Raw genomic sequence first — 15,553 nt, 5'->3', positions numbered from 1 at the left:
TGATCACACTGATCAGGTGATCGGGAACTTGGCCTTGCGGTTCCCGATTGTTAGTACAAGACCCTGGAGCGTTCAGGGAGAACTCGGTCTCTGTGCTTGGAGTGAAATACCAGCGCAAACACAGCAGCACATATGTGCGGCCCCACGGATAACGACCCACTTCCATGAGGGTGCATAAGTCCAAACGCCCCATCACTTCAGAAATATGAGGTGCAGCATTAGCTTTCCATGTCCTAACAAGCATTGCTCTGGCTGGAATAGTGTTGCTGTTTTTTTTTTATGGCATGTTAGTGGTTATCAGGCATCGTGATTGACATGGATCTACATTGCTGGACAACATGACTGATGGTGTTTGCACATCGTGGGCCTTTAGTTTCCTGCCTGGTATGGATTTTATGAGAGAACCCCATGCAAAAAAAAAGTAATAAAAAACATGAGGTTTACGCCAGACCCTCAGAGCATGGCAGACCAGGAAAGAGGAGGTGAGGGTGCCTTGCCAAGGGGGACCCCACCTTGTCCCTGTACTGTTGAAGACAAGGGCCTCTTCCCAAAACACTGGCCTGGAGGTTGTGGGAGGTCTGTGGGCAGAGGGCTTAATACAATCTGGAAGCCCCTTTAATAGAAGGGGGGCTACCAGGACCTGGATCACTTGCTGGTGGCACTACCTGAGCTGAAGGGCGCAGTTCCAATGGCCACCAGCAGGTGTCTCCCAGCAGCCAGCATATCCCAGTAAGTAGGCTCCACCTGATGCTGGCTGCCGGGAAGATATATAATCCCTTCCTTGACTTTTCAACAGTGCTTCGGTGTTAGCCTTATGCCTGCTTGTTGATTTTCTTGATCCCTGTCTTATCCTGTATCCTGTTACCCCATCTCCCCATCTCTGTTCCCAGTCCCAGTAATACTCCTGTCCTGTTTATGAGAGCTTCCCTTCCATTATATATAGTGTATTATAGTTAGGTTGTTGGTTTAGTTGTACTCCACTATCATGTTATTGGCAATACCTGGATCACCTGCTGGTGGCCCTGCGGTTCCCAGAGCTGAAGGGTGATCCCAGGAGCCTGGAGATCCCAGTAATTAGATTCCACCTGATTCTGGCTGCTGGGAAACACCCACTGGTGGCCAATGGAATGGTGCCCTTCAGCTCTGGGAACCACAGTGCCACCACCAGGTGACCCAGGTCCTGACAGGGGCCTACTGATACTGGCCTCCATTTGAATAAATGAGGAGTACATAGTACTTCTAATATTTCACAAATTGTAAAGAGTAAATAAAAACAAATACATAGACTTTAACGAGTCATTTGATTAAAATACAGATCTCCATCAATCATAAAGTCCACCACCCACTGAGCTGCCGAAGAAAAAAAATGCTGCCCGCCGACACACATCTTGCTTGTCACATCCCTTGTGCTGAATGGTGGCTCTGGAGGAGGACAGGGGTTGGGTTATACTGGTGATATCTTTGACCATATTTGTGCATGACCATATATGGTCAATGGTGTTACTGGTGCCCTGTGATGTCATTGACCAGATATGGTCAGTGACATCACCCAGGAGGCCCAGCTGCTTTTTATATATCAGTTATCATCAGCCAGACCTGTCATTCAGCGTGACTGAAGCAAATTCAAAGCCAACAAACAAATTGAATGGGTTATAAACAAAGGGTCTGCATCTCCCCAGGGGTGCCATTGACCATGACCATATATGGTCAATGATGTTACTGGTATACCATGACGTCATTGATCAAATATTCTCATGTCCATATATGGTCAATGATGTCACCCTGGAAGCCACACCCCTTTGTATATGTCAGGTGTCATCAGCCAGACCTGTCATTCGGCATGAGGGAAGCGTTGGAACGAGACATGTTCAGACTTAAATGTTTGGACTGAACATTCATCTCATCTCTAGTTGTGACTTTTGTGGCCTCTCAATGAAGATGCCTTTGGCCATAACATTTTTGTCTGTTTCTACTAACAAATGCTGAGCCAGAGATGAATTACTTCTCATTTGTGTTTGTATTTTCTCAGGGCGATGGAGCTGGGTGTGCTGGTGTTGCTGTTGATGGTCCCTGCATCTCTTGCACAGGAAGGTAGGTGGTAGACCCTGCATACACTTGCCGCTAGTGGAAATCAGTCATGTGTAATATTCCATCCTCTCTGCTTTTCAAACACTCCTCTGCTTTTCCATTTCTCCTTTATTTAAAGAGCTTCCACAGAGAAGAGCTTGGCTTCTTCCGAGCCCCCCACCCAACCCTGACCCCACCAATAGGATGCTATGCTCCAAGAATTACAGACCTTATATCTCTGGGTTCCATTGGAGAGATGGGGCTGGGTGAGGCCTAAGCCATGATCTGCAATTGCACAGAGACAGCAATAAAACCTGACAGGGCGTCTAATCCTGCTCTACTCTGTCCAAAAAAATAAAAAAACCTTTTGCCTTTAGTTATATTTTAGGGGTGGAGCTGTCATTGACACTCATTTGCAGTATGTAGTATGAGTGGAGTGATGGGCTGGTATTGGACAAGTTTTGGGGTCGGCCACTCAGTGCAGCAATTCTCTGCAAGGACCTTTTGGAACCAGAAACAAATGAAACAAATGAAAGTCATAAAGTTCCCCCAAAGTGTCCTCTCGGGTTTACTATCGTTATATCTCGCATTGAGGATACAACCTAGTCATCATTAAGCCAAAGTGACCTGTCCATGGTTAAGTCCACCGGAGCAATCCCTAACATCTAACCCCCGTGCCCATACCCTCTCGAATTTATGTGCATTACCCCTATTTTGATAGATACGCTTTTTCAATCGCAACAGCTCACCTATACTGTTAACCCATCCCCTCAGAGTAGGGAAATCTTTGACTTCCAAAGTATCATAATCAGCTTTCTTGCCTGGAACAAGACTCTAAGCACAGCCACTCTGGTGTGCACCTCCCAGTCGTACTCTTCCAATTTACCCCATAGGCAGGCCCTTGGGTCTAGGGGAAGGGTCACCTAAAACACTAAATTGACTCTATTCACCACCCCCGCCCAATAGGCATTCAGTTTCAGGCAGCGCCACCCAAGGTGCATCAAGTCCCCGTGATCTTGCTTACACCTCTTACAAGTAGATTTGGTTTGTAAACCCATTAGGCGTAAAATACACCCTCAGAAGAATATACAGTTGAGTCAGCCTTTTTGATACATTTAATAAACACATAACCACTGTCTGAAATGCCTCCTCCCATTGGTCTCCATCCATTTGGTCAACATCGCGTTCCCACCGTTCCATCACCCTCAGGGGGTGCCGCCCCATATAAGACTGGAGAAGCATGGCATAACTTTATGAGATAAAGCCTTTGGACGAGGCGGCATCCCTAATGAGACCGAACAAAACAGTGGGGGATAGGTGCCATTTCGAGGAGTTATTCTGTGCTCTAACTGCATGTTGTAGCTGCTCCCAAATTGTCCTTAAAGTGGAGTTCCACCCAAAAATTTAACTTCTGCTTTAAGAGATGATGACCCCCTGACATGCCACATTTGGCATGTCATTTTTGGGGGGGGGCGGATACCCTCTTTTTAGAGGAATCCAGCTCCCACTTCCTCCTGGGGCTCCACAGCCCTGGAAGGTTCACCTCTCCCTCCCTGAAATCTTCTGAGAGATGTCACAGGTCCCAGAAGATTGCCCGGCCAATCACAGTGCGCACAGTGCATGCCCGGCTGTGAAGCCAGGCACCCACATTAGTGAGAGAAGAGGGAGAGGAGCGGGGCTTCGTACACCCACATCGCTGGACTGTAGGACAGGTGAGTGTCCGATTATTAAAGTGGTTGTAAGCCCATTACAACCACTTTAACCTACAGGTAAGTCTAGATTAAGGCTTACCTGTAGGTGCAAGAAATATCTCCCTGTTTAGGAGATATTTGCAGAAATAGCAGCACCAATGTCTACTGTGCATGCGCCGTAGACATCGGGGGCAGGCGCACTGAGCATGCGGCCACTAACAGACGGGAGTGAAGTCATCACTGCTCCGGCCAGTCACAGCGCCGGAGATATAAGATATTTTGCAGCTCCAGAAGGCAGGTGAGGGCCAGAGATATAAGACATTTTGCAGCTCCAGAAGGCAGGTGAGGATCTGATGACACACACTACAAAGCATAAAGCAGAGAGCCGAATATAATCTGAGACCTGAGTGGAGGGAATGGGCACAGCCTCTTCGGCATATTATGTGAGAGACCGTAGCCACAAATATTGTTCAGTGGCTGGACTGTATGGCATTAGCTTAGCTAAGCTGTAATTTAAGAGTAGGGATGAGCCGAACACCCCCCGGTTCGGTTCGCACCAGAACTTGCGAACGACCCCCGCGTTCGGTACGAACGTTAGAACCCCATTGAAGTCTATGGGACTCGAACGTTCGAATTGGAAAGTGCTCATTTTAACGGCTAATATGCAAGATAGTGTCCTAAAAAGGGTTTGGCGACCTGCCTCCTGCCTCAGGGGACATGGGTCACTGCAAAAAAAAGTTTTAAAAACTACCGTTTTGGTGGGAGCACTGATTTTAATGACGATTAAAGTGAAAAAAAAAAAGTGAAATATTCCTTTAAATATGGTGCCTGGTGGGTGTCTGTAGTATGCCTGTGAAGTGCCACGTGTTTCCCGTGTTTAGAACAGTCCCTGCACAAAATGACATTAAGCGGAAATAACACCATTTAAAACTGCTTGCGGTTTTAATGTTATATCTGGTTCCTGCAATATGGTTGAAAATCATTGAGAAACATGGCATGGGTAGCCCTCCCTGCCCATTATCAGCCTATTTGGGTTTTGTACGCATATTAAGGGGAACCCTGTACCCATATTAAAAAAAGGAAATGCGTGTGGCCCCCAGGCCCTATATACTCAGAACAGAAGTATACAGGCGGTGCAAACAAGACAGGGACTGTGTAGGTTTGTTGTGTTAAGTTGAATCTGTTTGTAATTTTCAACTGGTACATTTTTAAAGTGTAGCTCCAGTCAAAAAAACTATTTTTAAGCTTTTTGGAAAACATAGGGAAGGGTTATCACCCCTGTATAATTTGTTTTGTCGTCCATCTTTTTTCATCTCACTTGCTGTTGTCTCCTTCCGTTTGCAAGTAGGAGATGTTTGTAAATTGGATGTTTGAAAGTAGGGGCCTGCCCTATATGCTCTGCAGAAATGGCAGAACAAGGTGTTGGTTTTGCAACAACATTGTAAGCCCTCAAAGTGACTCTTGGTGGGCGCTGGAGCGCCCTGCTGTGAACGATTATATCAAGAATTGTAATTACATGCCATTGTTGAACAGTGGTAGAAAAATTGACCTTTGGTGGTTGTGGTGCTGGTGCCACAACACTATAAGTCCTCACAGTTACTCTGGGTGGGCACGGGAAGGGGCCCTCCTGTGAAATATTATATCAAGAATTGTAATTACATGTCCCTGTTAAACAGGGGCAGAAAAATTGGGCCTTAGGCACTGGTGCCATCACACTGCAACCTCTGCCATACACTCTAGTTTTATTGCAGGAATTAGCCCTGCTGCAAAGCATTGCATCAAAAATTGTACTTAAACGCCCCTGTTAAACAGGGGCAGAAAAATTGGGCCTTAGGCACTGGTGCCATCACACTGCAACCTCTGCCATACACTCTAGTTTTATTGCAGGAATTAGCCCTGCTGCAAAGCATTGCATCAAAAATTGTACTTAAACGCCCCTGTTAAACAGGGGCAGAAAAATTGGGCCTTAGGCACTGGTGCCATCACACTGCAACCTCTGCCATACACTCTAGTTTTATTGCAGGAATTAGCCCTGCTGCAAAGCATTGCATCAAAAATTGTACTTAAACGCCCCTGTTAAACAGGGGCAGAAAAATTGGGCCTTAGGCACTGGTGCCATCACACTGCAACCTCTGCCATATACTCTAGTTTTATTGCAGGAATTAGCCCTGCTGCAAAGCATTGCATCACAAATTGTACTTAAACGCCCCTGTTAAACAGGGGCAGAAAAATTGGGCCTTAGGCACTGGTGCCATCACAGTGCAACCTCTGCCATACACTCTAGTTTTATTGCAGGAATTAGCCCTGCTGCAAAGCATTGCATCAAAAATTGTACTTAAACGCCCCTGTTAAACAGGGGCAGAAAAATTGGGCCTTAGGCACTGGTGCCATCACACTGCAACCTCTGCCATACACTCTAGTTTTATTGCAGGAATTAGCCCTGCTGCAAAGCATTGCATCAAAAATTGTACTTAAACGCCCCTGTTAAACAGGGGCAGAAAAATTGGGCCTTAGGCACTGGTGCCATCACACTGCAACCTCTGCCATATACTCTAGTTTTATTGCAGGAATTAGCCCTGCTGCAAAGCATTGCATCAAAAATTGTACTTAAACGCCCCTGTTAAACAGGGGCAGAAAAATTGGGCCTTAGGCACTGGTGCCATCACACTGCAACCTCTGCCATATACTCTAGTTTTATTGCAGGAATTAGCCCTGCTGCAAAGCATTGCATCAAAAATTGTACTTAAACGCCCCTGTTAAACAGGGGCAGAAAAATTGGGCCTTAGGCACTGGTGCCATCACACTGCAACCTCTGCCATACACTCTAGTTTTATTGCAGGAATTAGCCCTGCTGCAAAGCATTGCATCAAAAATTGTACTTAAACGCCCCTGTTAAACAGGGGCAGAAAAATTGGGCCTTAGGCACTGGTGCCATCACACTGCAACCTCTGCCATACACTCTAGTTTTATTGTAGGAATTAGCCCTGCTGCAAAGCATTGCATCAAAAATTGTACTTAAACGCCCCTGTTAAACAGGGGCAGAAAAATTGGGCCTTAGGCACTGGTGCCATCACACTGCAACCTCTGCCATATACTCTAGTTTTATTGCAGGAATTAGCCCTGCTGCAAAGCATTGCATCAAAAATTGTACTTAAACGCCCCTGTTAAACAGGGGCAGAAAAATTGGGCCTTAGGCACTGGTGCCATCACACTGCAACCTCTGCCATATACTCTAGTTTTATTGCAGGAATTAGCCCTGCTGCAAAGCATTGCATCAAAAATTGTACTTAAACGCCCCTGTTAAACAGGGGCAGAAAAATTGGGCTGCTGGCATCACCCAGAACCAAAAATGTTCTTCCAACATATCAGCGGAGGAGGAAGAGGATAGACAATCAACATAACAGGACAGTCACTCAGCATCAGCATAGGCAGTCTTGAAGGGATGTGGTATTTCAAAAAAAATTATTCGGTTACATCAGCTTCAGGTGCTTGGTAGCTGTGGGTGATCCAAGACTGATTCATCTTGATGAAGGTCAGTCGATCAACTGATTCGGTGGACAGGCGCACCCTGTGATCGGTAACGAAGCCACCAGCAGCACTGAAGGTGCGTTCCGAAAGAACGCTGGATGCAGGACAGGCCAGTAGCTCAATTGCATACTGTGCAAGCTCTGGCCAGTGATCCATCCTCAAGACCCAGTAAGCCAGAGGATTTTCAGTGGGAAAGGTGTCCAAGTCTGACCTTGCCCCTAGGTATTCCTGCACCATGTAAATTAGACGCTGGCGATGGGTGCTGGAACCAATCATACCTTGGGGCTGCGGACTAAAAAATTGTCTGAAAGCATCAGTCAGACGGCCACCTTCTCCACCGCTCCTTCTGACTGATGCCTCAGCAACACGTTGTCCAGGACCAGGAGTTTGTGACCTCCCAGTCTCTGGGAACGCGTTGCACAGAGCTTTCTGCAAGGCCTCCCAGAGATGTCTCATCCTCTGCTCCCTCTGCGATGGCAAGATAAGGTCGGCAACCTTACCCTTGTACCGTGGATCAAGGAGAGTGGCCAGCCAGTAATGGTCCCTCTCCTTGATCCGAAGAATACGAGGATCCTTCCGCAGGCTTTGCAGGATCAGGGAGGCCATGCAGCGTAGGTTAGCTGAGGCATTCGGTCCGGAGTCCTCTGGGTCACTAAGGACAACATGATCCGCAGCTACCTCCTCCCAGCCACGTACAAGTCCACGTGTTTCTTGGGACTGTAAATCATCCCTATAAGACTGCTGCTGCTGATGCTGAGTGCCAGCCTCCACCTCCATGCTGACACAATCATCCTCCTCCTCCTCTTCCTCCTCCTCACCCTCTTCCTGTGTGATGGGTGGCACAGCAGGAACACTGTCTGGATAAAGGGGGCCTTGAGAGGCAAGGAAGTCCTCCTCTTCCTGCCTCTGTTCTGCCTCAAGTGCCCTGTCCATTATTCCACGCAGCGTATGCTCCAAGAGGTGGACAAGAGGTATAGTGTCACTGATGCATGCACTGTCACTGCTCACCATCCTTGTGGCCTCCTCAAACGGTGACAGGACAGTGCATGCATCCCTGATCATGCCCCACTGGCGTGGTGAGAAAAAACCAAGCTCCCCTGACCCTGTCCTGGTGCCGTAGTCGCACAGGTACTCATTGATGGCCCTCTGCTGCGTGTGCAGCCGCTGCAGCATGGCCAATGTTGAGTTCCATCTGGTGGGCATGTCACATATAAGGCGGTTCTTGGGCAGGTTCAACTCCTTTTGGAGCTCAGCCAGCCGAGCACAGGCATTAAATGATCGGCGGAAATGCACACAGACTCTCCTGGCCTGTTTCAGGACATCCTGTAAGCCGGGGTACCTGCCCAAGAACCGCTGCACCACCAGGTTAAGGACGTGAGCTACACAGGGCACATGGGTCAGTTGTCCCTGTCGGAGGGCGGAGAGGAGGTTGGTGCCATTGTCGCAAACCACCATTCCTGGCTTAAGCTGGCGTGGCGTCAACCACCTCTCGGCCTGCCCCTGCAGAGGTGACAAAACATCCGCCCCAGTGTGGCTCCTGTCCCCCAAACAAGCCAGCGCAAGCACGGCATGGCATCGTTTTGCCTGCGTACTTGCGTAGCCCCTGCAACGCCTACGGAGCACCGCTGGTTCTGAGGACAGAGCACTGGAAGAGGCCATGGAGGAAGAAGAAGAGGAGGGGGTGGAGGAGAGAGGTGTGTCACAACCAATAGTAGCATTTTGGAGGCGTGGTGGCGGAACAACCTCCAACACTACTGCACCTTGTCCTGCATCCTTCCCAGCAGCCAGGAGAGTGACCCAATGGGCCATGAAAGACAGGTAACGTCCCTGTCCATGCCTGCTGGACCATGAGTCAGCGGTAATATGCACCTTACCACTGCCCGCCCTGTCCAGCGAGGCAAGGACATTGCCTTCCACATGCCGGTAGAGAGCCGGAATCGCCTTCCGTGAGAAAAAGTGGCGTTTGGGGACCTGCCACTGAGGAACCGCACATTGTACAAACTCACGGAAGGGGGCCGAGTCTACCAACTGAAAAGGCAGCAGTTGAAGTGCTAGCAATTTAGCCAAGCTAGCATTCAACCGCTGGGCATGTGGATGGCTGGGAGTAAATTTCTTCCGCCGGTCCAGCAGCTGGGGCAGGGACATTTGTCTGCTATAATCGGACGTGGATGTACCACTAGCAGAGTTCCCGGAAGCACTTGGCTGTGACACACCTAATTCTACACCTTCATTCCTCTCAGAGCAGGTTTCAGAGAGGACTGAAGGTCTAGTGGGGTTGGAGATGCCAGCTGATGAGGAGCAAGGAGAGGTCCGCTTTGTTCTTTGGTGTGGGTCTTTGAGGTATGCTTGCCAACGAGCTGCATGGCAGGTCAACATATGTCTGGTCAAGCATGTGGTGCCCAAGCGGCTGATGTTTTGGCCATGTGAGATACGCTTGAGACATATGTTGCAAATAGCAGCGGTGCGATCTGATGCACTCGTCTCAAAAAAGGCCCACACCAAAGAACTTTTAGAATAACGCGCAGAGGAAGCGCTCTGCGCAGAGGAAGCGCTCTGCGCAGAGGAAGCGCTCTGCGCAGAGGAAGCGCTCTGCGCAGGCGGAGCTCTGCGGTGTGATTCAGTCGGTGTGCTGCCCCTAAGCTGGCCCCCGGAGGGCATCCTGCCTCGTTGGACATGTGCCTCCTCCTCCTCCTCCTCCCTCCTTCCAGGCACCCACGTGGAGTCAGTGCCCTCATCATCCCCTCCCTCTTCATCGCTGTAGCAAACCTGGCAGTATGCTGCAGCTTGTGGAACATGACTGCCAGATTGCTGTCCTTCTTGAGCATCCCCTCTCTCTGTGCTCACACTACTGCCTTCCTCTAGCTGAGTGTCATCATCAGAGCCCACCAAACACTGGGCATCCTCCTGGAGCATGTACCCAACACTGTGCTCAAAGAGTTCAGGAGACTCCTCAGGAGGACGTGGTGGGTCTAGGGAAGGAGTCACTGATGATGACATTGAGAGGAGGGACGACGATGTGTTGGCAGCTGCTTTTCTACTACCCTGAGACTGGGTGAGAGAGGATGAGGAGGATGAAGAGGGCTTGGTCATCCACTCTACCAAGTCGTTGGCATGTTGCGGTTCAACATGTCCAGCTGCAGAAAAGAAGGACAAGCATGTCCCATGGCCACGTGCTGATGACAATGCACCGCGTCCACGACCAGCACTGTTGTCTCTAGACACAGAGCCTGCTTGCCCTCTTTTATCGTCTCGCGCCTGTCTGCCTCTCCTTGCTGGCCTTCCAGACATGGTAATGGCCTGAAGGGAGTTGGGTAAAACAGTAGTTGGGTAGTTTATATTGTGCTGGAGGCACACGACACCCACTAACTCCTGCAGATGCCTTTTTTATAGAACAGCAGAGTTAAAGGGGTATATACAGATGTATACTGTGCTGTGCTGGAAGCACACACAACTTCCAATAACTCCAGCAGATGTCAATCGGGCCCAAATAGAGAACAGCTATGTAGGTGGATAATAGCGGTATGTACTGGGTACAGAGCAGGCACACAGCACGCACTATCTCCTGAGTGACACTACTGACTGCAAGCTCTATTGTTAAAGATGGACCACTAGCTATATAGGTGAGGTGAATATCATGGTGTATACTGCGGTCAGGGCACGCAGACAATAACAAGAAAACAGCAGAGTTAAAGGGGTATATACAGATGTATACTGTGCTGTGCTGGAGGCACACACAACTTCCAATAACTCCCGCAGATGCCAATCGGGCCCAAATAGAGAACAGCTATGTAGGTGGATAATAGCGGTATGTACTGGGTACAGAGCAGGCACACAGCACGCACTATCTCCTGAGTGACACTACTGACTGCAAGCTCTATTGTTAAAGATGGACCACTAGCTATATAGGTGAGGTGAATATCACGGTGTATACTGCGGTCAGGGCACGCAGACAATAACCAGAAAACAGCAGAGTTAAAGGGGTATATACAGATGTATACTGTGCTGTGCTGGAGGCACACACAACTTCCAATAACTCCAGCAAATGACAATCGGGCTCAAATAGAGAACAGCTATGTAGGTGTATATAGTGGTATGTACTGGGTACAGAGCACGCAGACAGCACGCACTAACACTACTGACTGCAAGCTCTATTATTAAAGCTAGATCACTAGCTATATAGGTGAGGTGAATATAGTGGTGTATACTGCGGTCAGGGCACAGACAGTAACCACTACACAAGAGCAAAATAGTAAATCAGCCAAAAACGATTGGTGTGTACTGTGTTGAAGGTACACAGAACACCCACTGCTTCAGATGCTAACAAACACTACACGAGGCCGCCTGAAAGGCAGCTTTATATAGTGTGGGGCGTGCACTACACAGCCTGAGCTATGATTGGCCACAGGCAGGATGCCTGTGGCCAACCATTGCTCTCCTCGCTACTGGCGCTGCGATTGGCCAAGCATGCGGGGTCACAGTGCATGCTTGGCCAATCGTGAGACAGCAATGCATTGCGCCATCGCAATGCATTGTGGGCCACACGAATTTTGCCGCGAACGGCCCAAACGTTCGGAATTCGGCGAACGCACGAACGACCGATGTTCGAGTCGAACGTGCGTTCGACTCGAACACGAAGCTCATCCCTATTTAAGAGGGAGAGACGGTGCATGTTTTATATTCAAATAGGCAATATAGTGTATTATCTGAGATACAACAGCCACAAACAGAGGCACAACTAAAACCTTTAGGGCAATGGTGCAAGAAACCACAAAGGGCCTGCCTGATCTCACGGCCCTTCCCTTCAGACCCTGGGCCCTTCCCACTGATTCCAGGGCCCTTTACTCCCATCATGGGGCCATTTATTACGGTCCCACAGTGGGACCCTGTGACGGACCCCCGTACTCAACATGAGTCTGTCCGCTGTAAATGCTTCCTTTGTCTGGTACGTCTGGCACGATCCAAGATCCTTCAGAGCACCCAGTCATTAGCCCTAACTAAATGTAGTGTGAAAACAACAGTTTATTCAAACACATCTAACAACAGATATACGCTAAGGGGACAATCACCCCCCCCCCCCTTAGCATTCAGGGTGAGGTAAACAGTCCAATCAGCAAGGAGAACTGTTGGAGGAAGGCCCCCCTCCCAAGGCATAATGAAACAGGGTGTGTCGACACAGGTGGATTCAAACTTCTCATCAGTAGATCACATACATATACATCCCATAATAGGTTGCCTTAAAACAGACACAAACAATAGAACAATGGTATACAGGCACTTAGCAAACACATAACAAACCCCACCCCACCTCAAACTATCTAGCAATGGTCTGTGAAATACTTCTACAAGATTCTAGCAGTCTTAAAGGTGAGATAATTCATCTTGAAACATTTCTTGAAGGATATTGCTCACAACCATTAATGTCCCAAGTGAAAAGAGCCCCCTTCACTTCCTCACCACAAACCACGCATACAGAATCCAGAACAACAGTGTCAAGAGGAAATGCTGAATCTGGTGTGGTTGTACGCAAGTGCGTCCTTTGTGACCCTGGTAGTTCTGCCACTGTCACCTTTCCTGTCCATTGTTAATCAGTAGCTGCCTTAAGTAGTACATGGTAGAGGTATCTGGCAATTGAGGGGTCAATTGTTAGCCACCTGTTCATCTCCCTCCCCAGCAGCTATGGAGTTAAAGGGGTTGTAAAGGTTCTTTTTTTACTTTGTAAATAGGTTCCTTTAAGCTAGTGCATTGTTGGTTCACTTACCTTTTCCTTCGATTTCCTTTCTAAATGCTTTTTTTCTGTGTCTGAATTTCCCACTTCCTGTTTCTCCTCAGTAAACTTCACACCATCATCTGAGTGGTGTTTAGTCAGCCAGAACGGCTTACTGAGGAGGAACAGGAAGTGAGAAATTCAGACAAAGAAAACAAAGAAAAAAAAACATTTAGAAGGGAAATTGAAGGAAAAGTTAAGTGAACCAACAATGCACTAGCTTAAAGGAACCTATTTAGAAAATAAAAAGTCTGTGCAGCCATTCAGCTCCTGTTCTCTGCTCATACACAATGGATGTGTAGTCCTGGGTCACTTCCATGTGGCCCCGGGGATCAGCAATATTAATAGTGATACCTGATGTCTGTGTCCCCACTCGGTTGTCACAGTCTCTATGCTTCTAAATTCCTTCCAATAAAATCCTGCACCCCCTGCCTCTGTTGTTTCCCGGCATGTATGAAGGTAAATGCTTTCAGGGAACTCTTCAGCTCAAATTTAGCATTTAGAATAATTCCCAAAATGCTTCACTGTGTGATCTGAAGACAGGCAGCAGCACTTCTGGGGGCACCAGGGGAGCATACAGAGGAGCCTGGGCAACAAGAAGAACAGAGCGGCGGAGGCGGCATTTACTAAATCCAATCAGCTGTATTTTCCTACAGCGACTGAATACCAGTGGGAGGGAGAGGAGGAGAAGCTGTCTTTCAGCTGCTGCAGGAAAATACAGCTGATTGTTCCTCTTTCTGCCTAGTCCCCCTGGAGCATGAGAGGAGGTCGCAATTGTGACCCCTGCGACCCCTATTGCTATGCCCATGACCACAAATAATTTCTAGTGCCAGAGCATCAGAATAGGCTGCAAACCTTGATGTGCAACACAGGATTTTCCCTGCAGTAAACATTAGAAATTTAGGATGGTGGCATTTGCCAGACTGTGCTGTGTGATACTGACACATAGAAGAAGGGGGGACTGTTTGGCCTCCAAAATGCATTTTCTTTTCTTGTTGTTGTTACCATGCTTGTCATTTGTGGATTTTTTTAATTCCTACTAAGCCCTTGTACACACGGTCGGAGATTCCGTCGGAATGTTTTCTATCGGACTGTTTTGGCGGAAATTCCGACTGTGTGTGGTCTACATCGGACTGTTTCTGTCGGAGTATCCGACAGACCAAGTTTTCCAACTTGTTGGTAAAATTTTCCGCCAAAATGCTCCGATCGGACATACTCCGATCATGTGTAGAGAATTCCAATCGGACAAAGTGCCACTCATGCTCAGATCAAATTCCTACACCAAAGCTATTGGCTACTAGCCTGAACGTAGTCCCGTCGTAACGAAATAACGTTATCACATCGGATTTTCTAACAACTTTGTCCGACCGTCTGTATGCAACAGTTTCGGACAAAATCTGTCGGACAAAGTCCGACGGATTTGGTTGTCGGAATCTCTGACCGTGTGTACAAGGGCTAAGACTTTTAACATGTGTGTTTGGCTTTCCTTCTGGTTCAAATGCAACCAGACAACTGGCGCCAAATCTTGGAAACCACAGAACATTGCCCTATTAACACCACAGCCATAGAATCCAACTGTAAATTATTAATGTGGTGGTATATGGTCCCCCCAAAGATTGGCTAAATTCGTCCCCACATTGTCTGGGAAATGTTTCTTTGACTGCCAAATGCCTGGGACCCTCTTGCACATCTGGTGGGACTGCCTTAAAATTAAGCATTTCTGGAAGGGAGTCTACCTAATAGTATATACCTTGCTAGGCAAGGGTATGTTCAAGTCACCAAAGGAGACTTTACTGAACCTGAAAAATGACTGGACTGTACTACTAGACAGTCTTGCCTCTTCATAGTTTCATAGTTTCATAGTTAGTAAGGTTGAATAAAGACACCAGTCCATCCAGTTCAACCTGAGTGTCTACAATTGTCCCTATCCCTGTACATTGCACACTCACATTGGTCCCTACCCTCAAGGAGCCCACCATCCAAGGTCCCCATTCATATACTAGGGCCAATTTTGGACAGAAGCCAATTAACCTACCTGCATGTCTTTGGATTGTGGGAGGAAACCGGAGTACCCGGAGGAAACCCACACAGGCACAGGGAGAACATGCAAACTCCAGGCAGGTAGTGTTGTGGTTGGGACGTTTTTGTTTACGGCAACCAGGCAGACATTGGTGAAAGTGTGGTGGTCTCCCACACCAACAATCGCCTAGGTGAAACAGAAAATTATGTGGTACACGACCCAAGAAAAGCGACGGGACTCGAAAGTTGGAATATACTTGGTACCCATGGATAGAGTTCTACACTCCTACAGGCATTGATAGGTCCATGATATTCCTGAAGAGGAATGGTACTGTTGGCCTCATCTCACGGTTTTTGTGCTGGCATTTTGATATGTTAAAAAAAATAAAACCTTTATGCCCCGTACACACGAGCAGACTTAAGTCCGACAGACTTCCAAAGGAGTTCCGTCGGAGTTCTGCTGGAATTCCGACGGAGTTCTGAC

General features: G+C 48.1%; 1 protein-coding gene across 2 annotated transcripts in view; it reads left to right on the top strand.

Moving 5' to 3' along the window:
- The window catches only part of LOC143962126 (uncharacterized), a 57,208-nt gene that overhangs the window by 12,504 nt on the left and 29,151 nt on the right, over positions 1-15,553 (top strand). The window contains exon 2 of one of the 2 annotated variants that reach the window (XM_077471451.1): positions 2,030-2,091. In XM_077471451.1, coding sequence (XP_077327577.1) covers positions 2,034-2,091 — 58 coding nt within the window. In that variant the 5' untranslated portion in view covers positions 2,030-2,033. Of the gene's footprint in view, positions 1-1,955; positions 2,092-15,553 lie in introns of those variants that run through there. The other variant, XM_077471450.1, reaches the window with a different exon arrangement.

Source organism: Lithobates pipiens, unplaced genomic scaffold (genome assembly GCF_037356315.1).
Source record: "Lithobates pipiens isolate NorthernLeopardFrog02 unplaced genomic scaffold, aLitPip1_a1.2 Scaffold_8, whole genome shotgun sequence".
Classification (NCBI taxonomy): domain Eukaryota; kingdom Metazoa; phylum Chordata; class Amphibia; order Anura; family Ranidae; genus Lithobates; species Lithobates pipiens.
The sequence above is the reverse complement of the archived record's forward strand: the minus strand, read 5'-3'. Positions and strand labels throughout refer to the sequence as shown.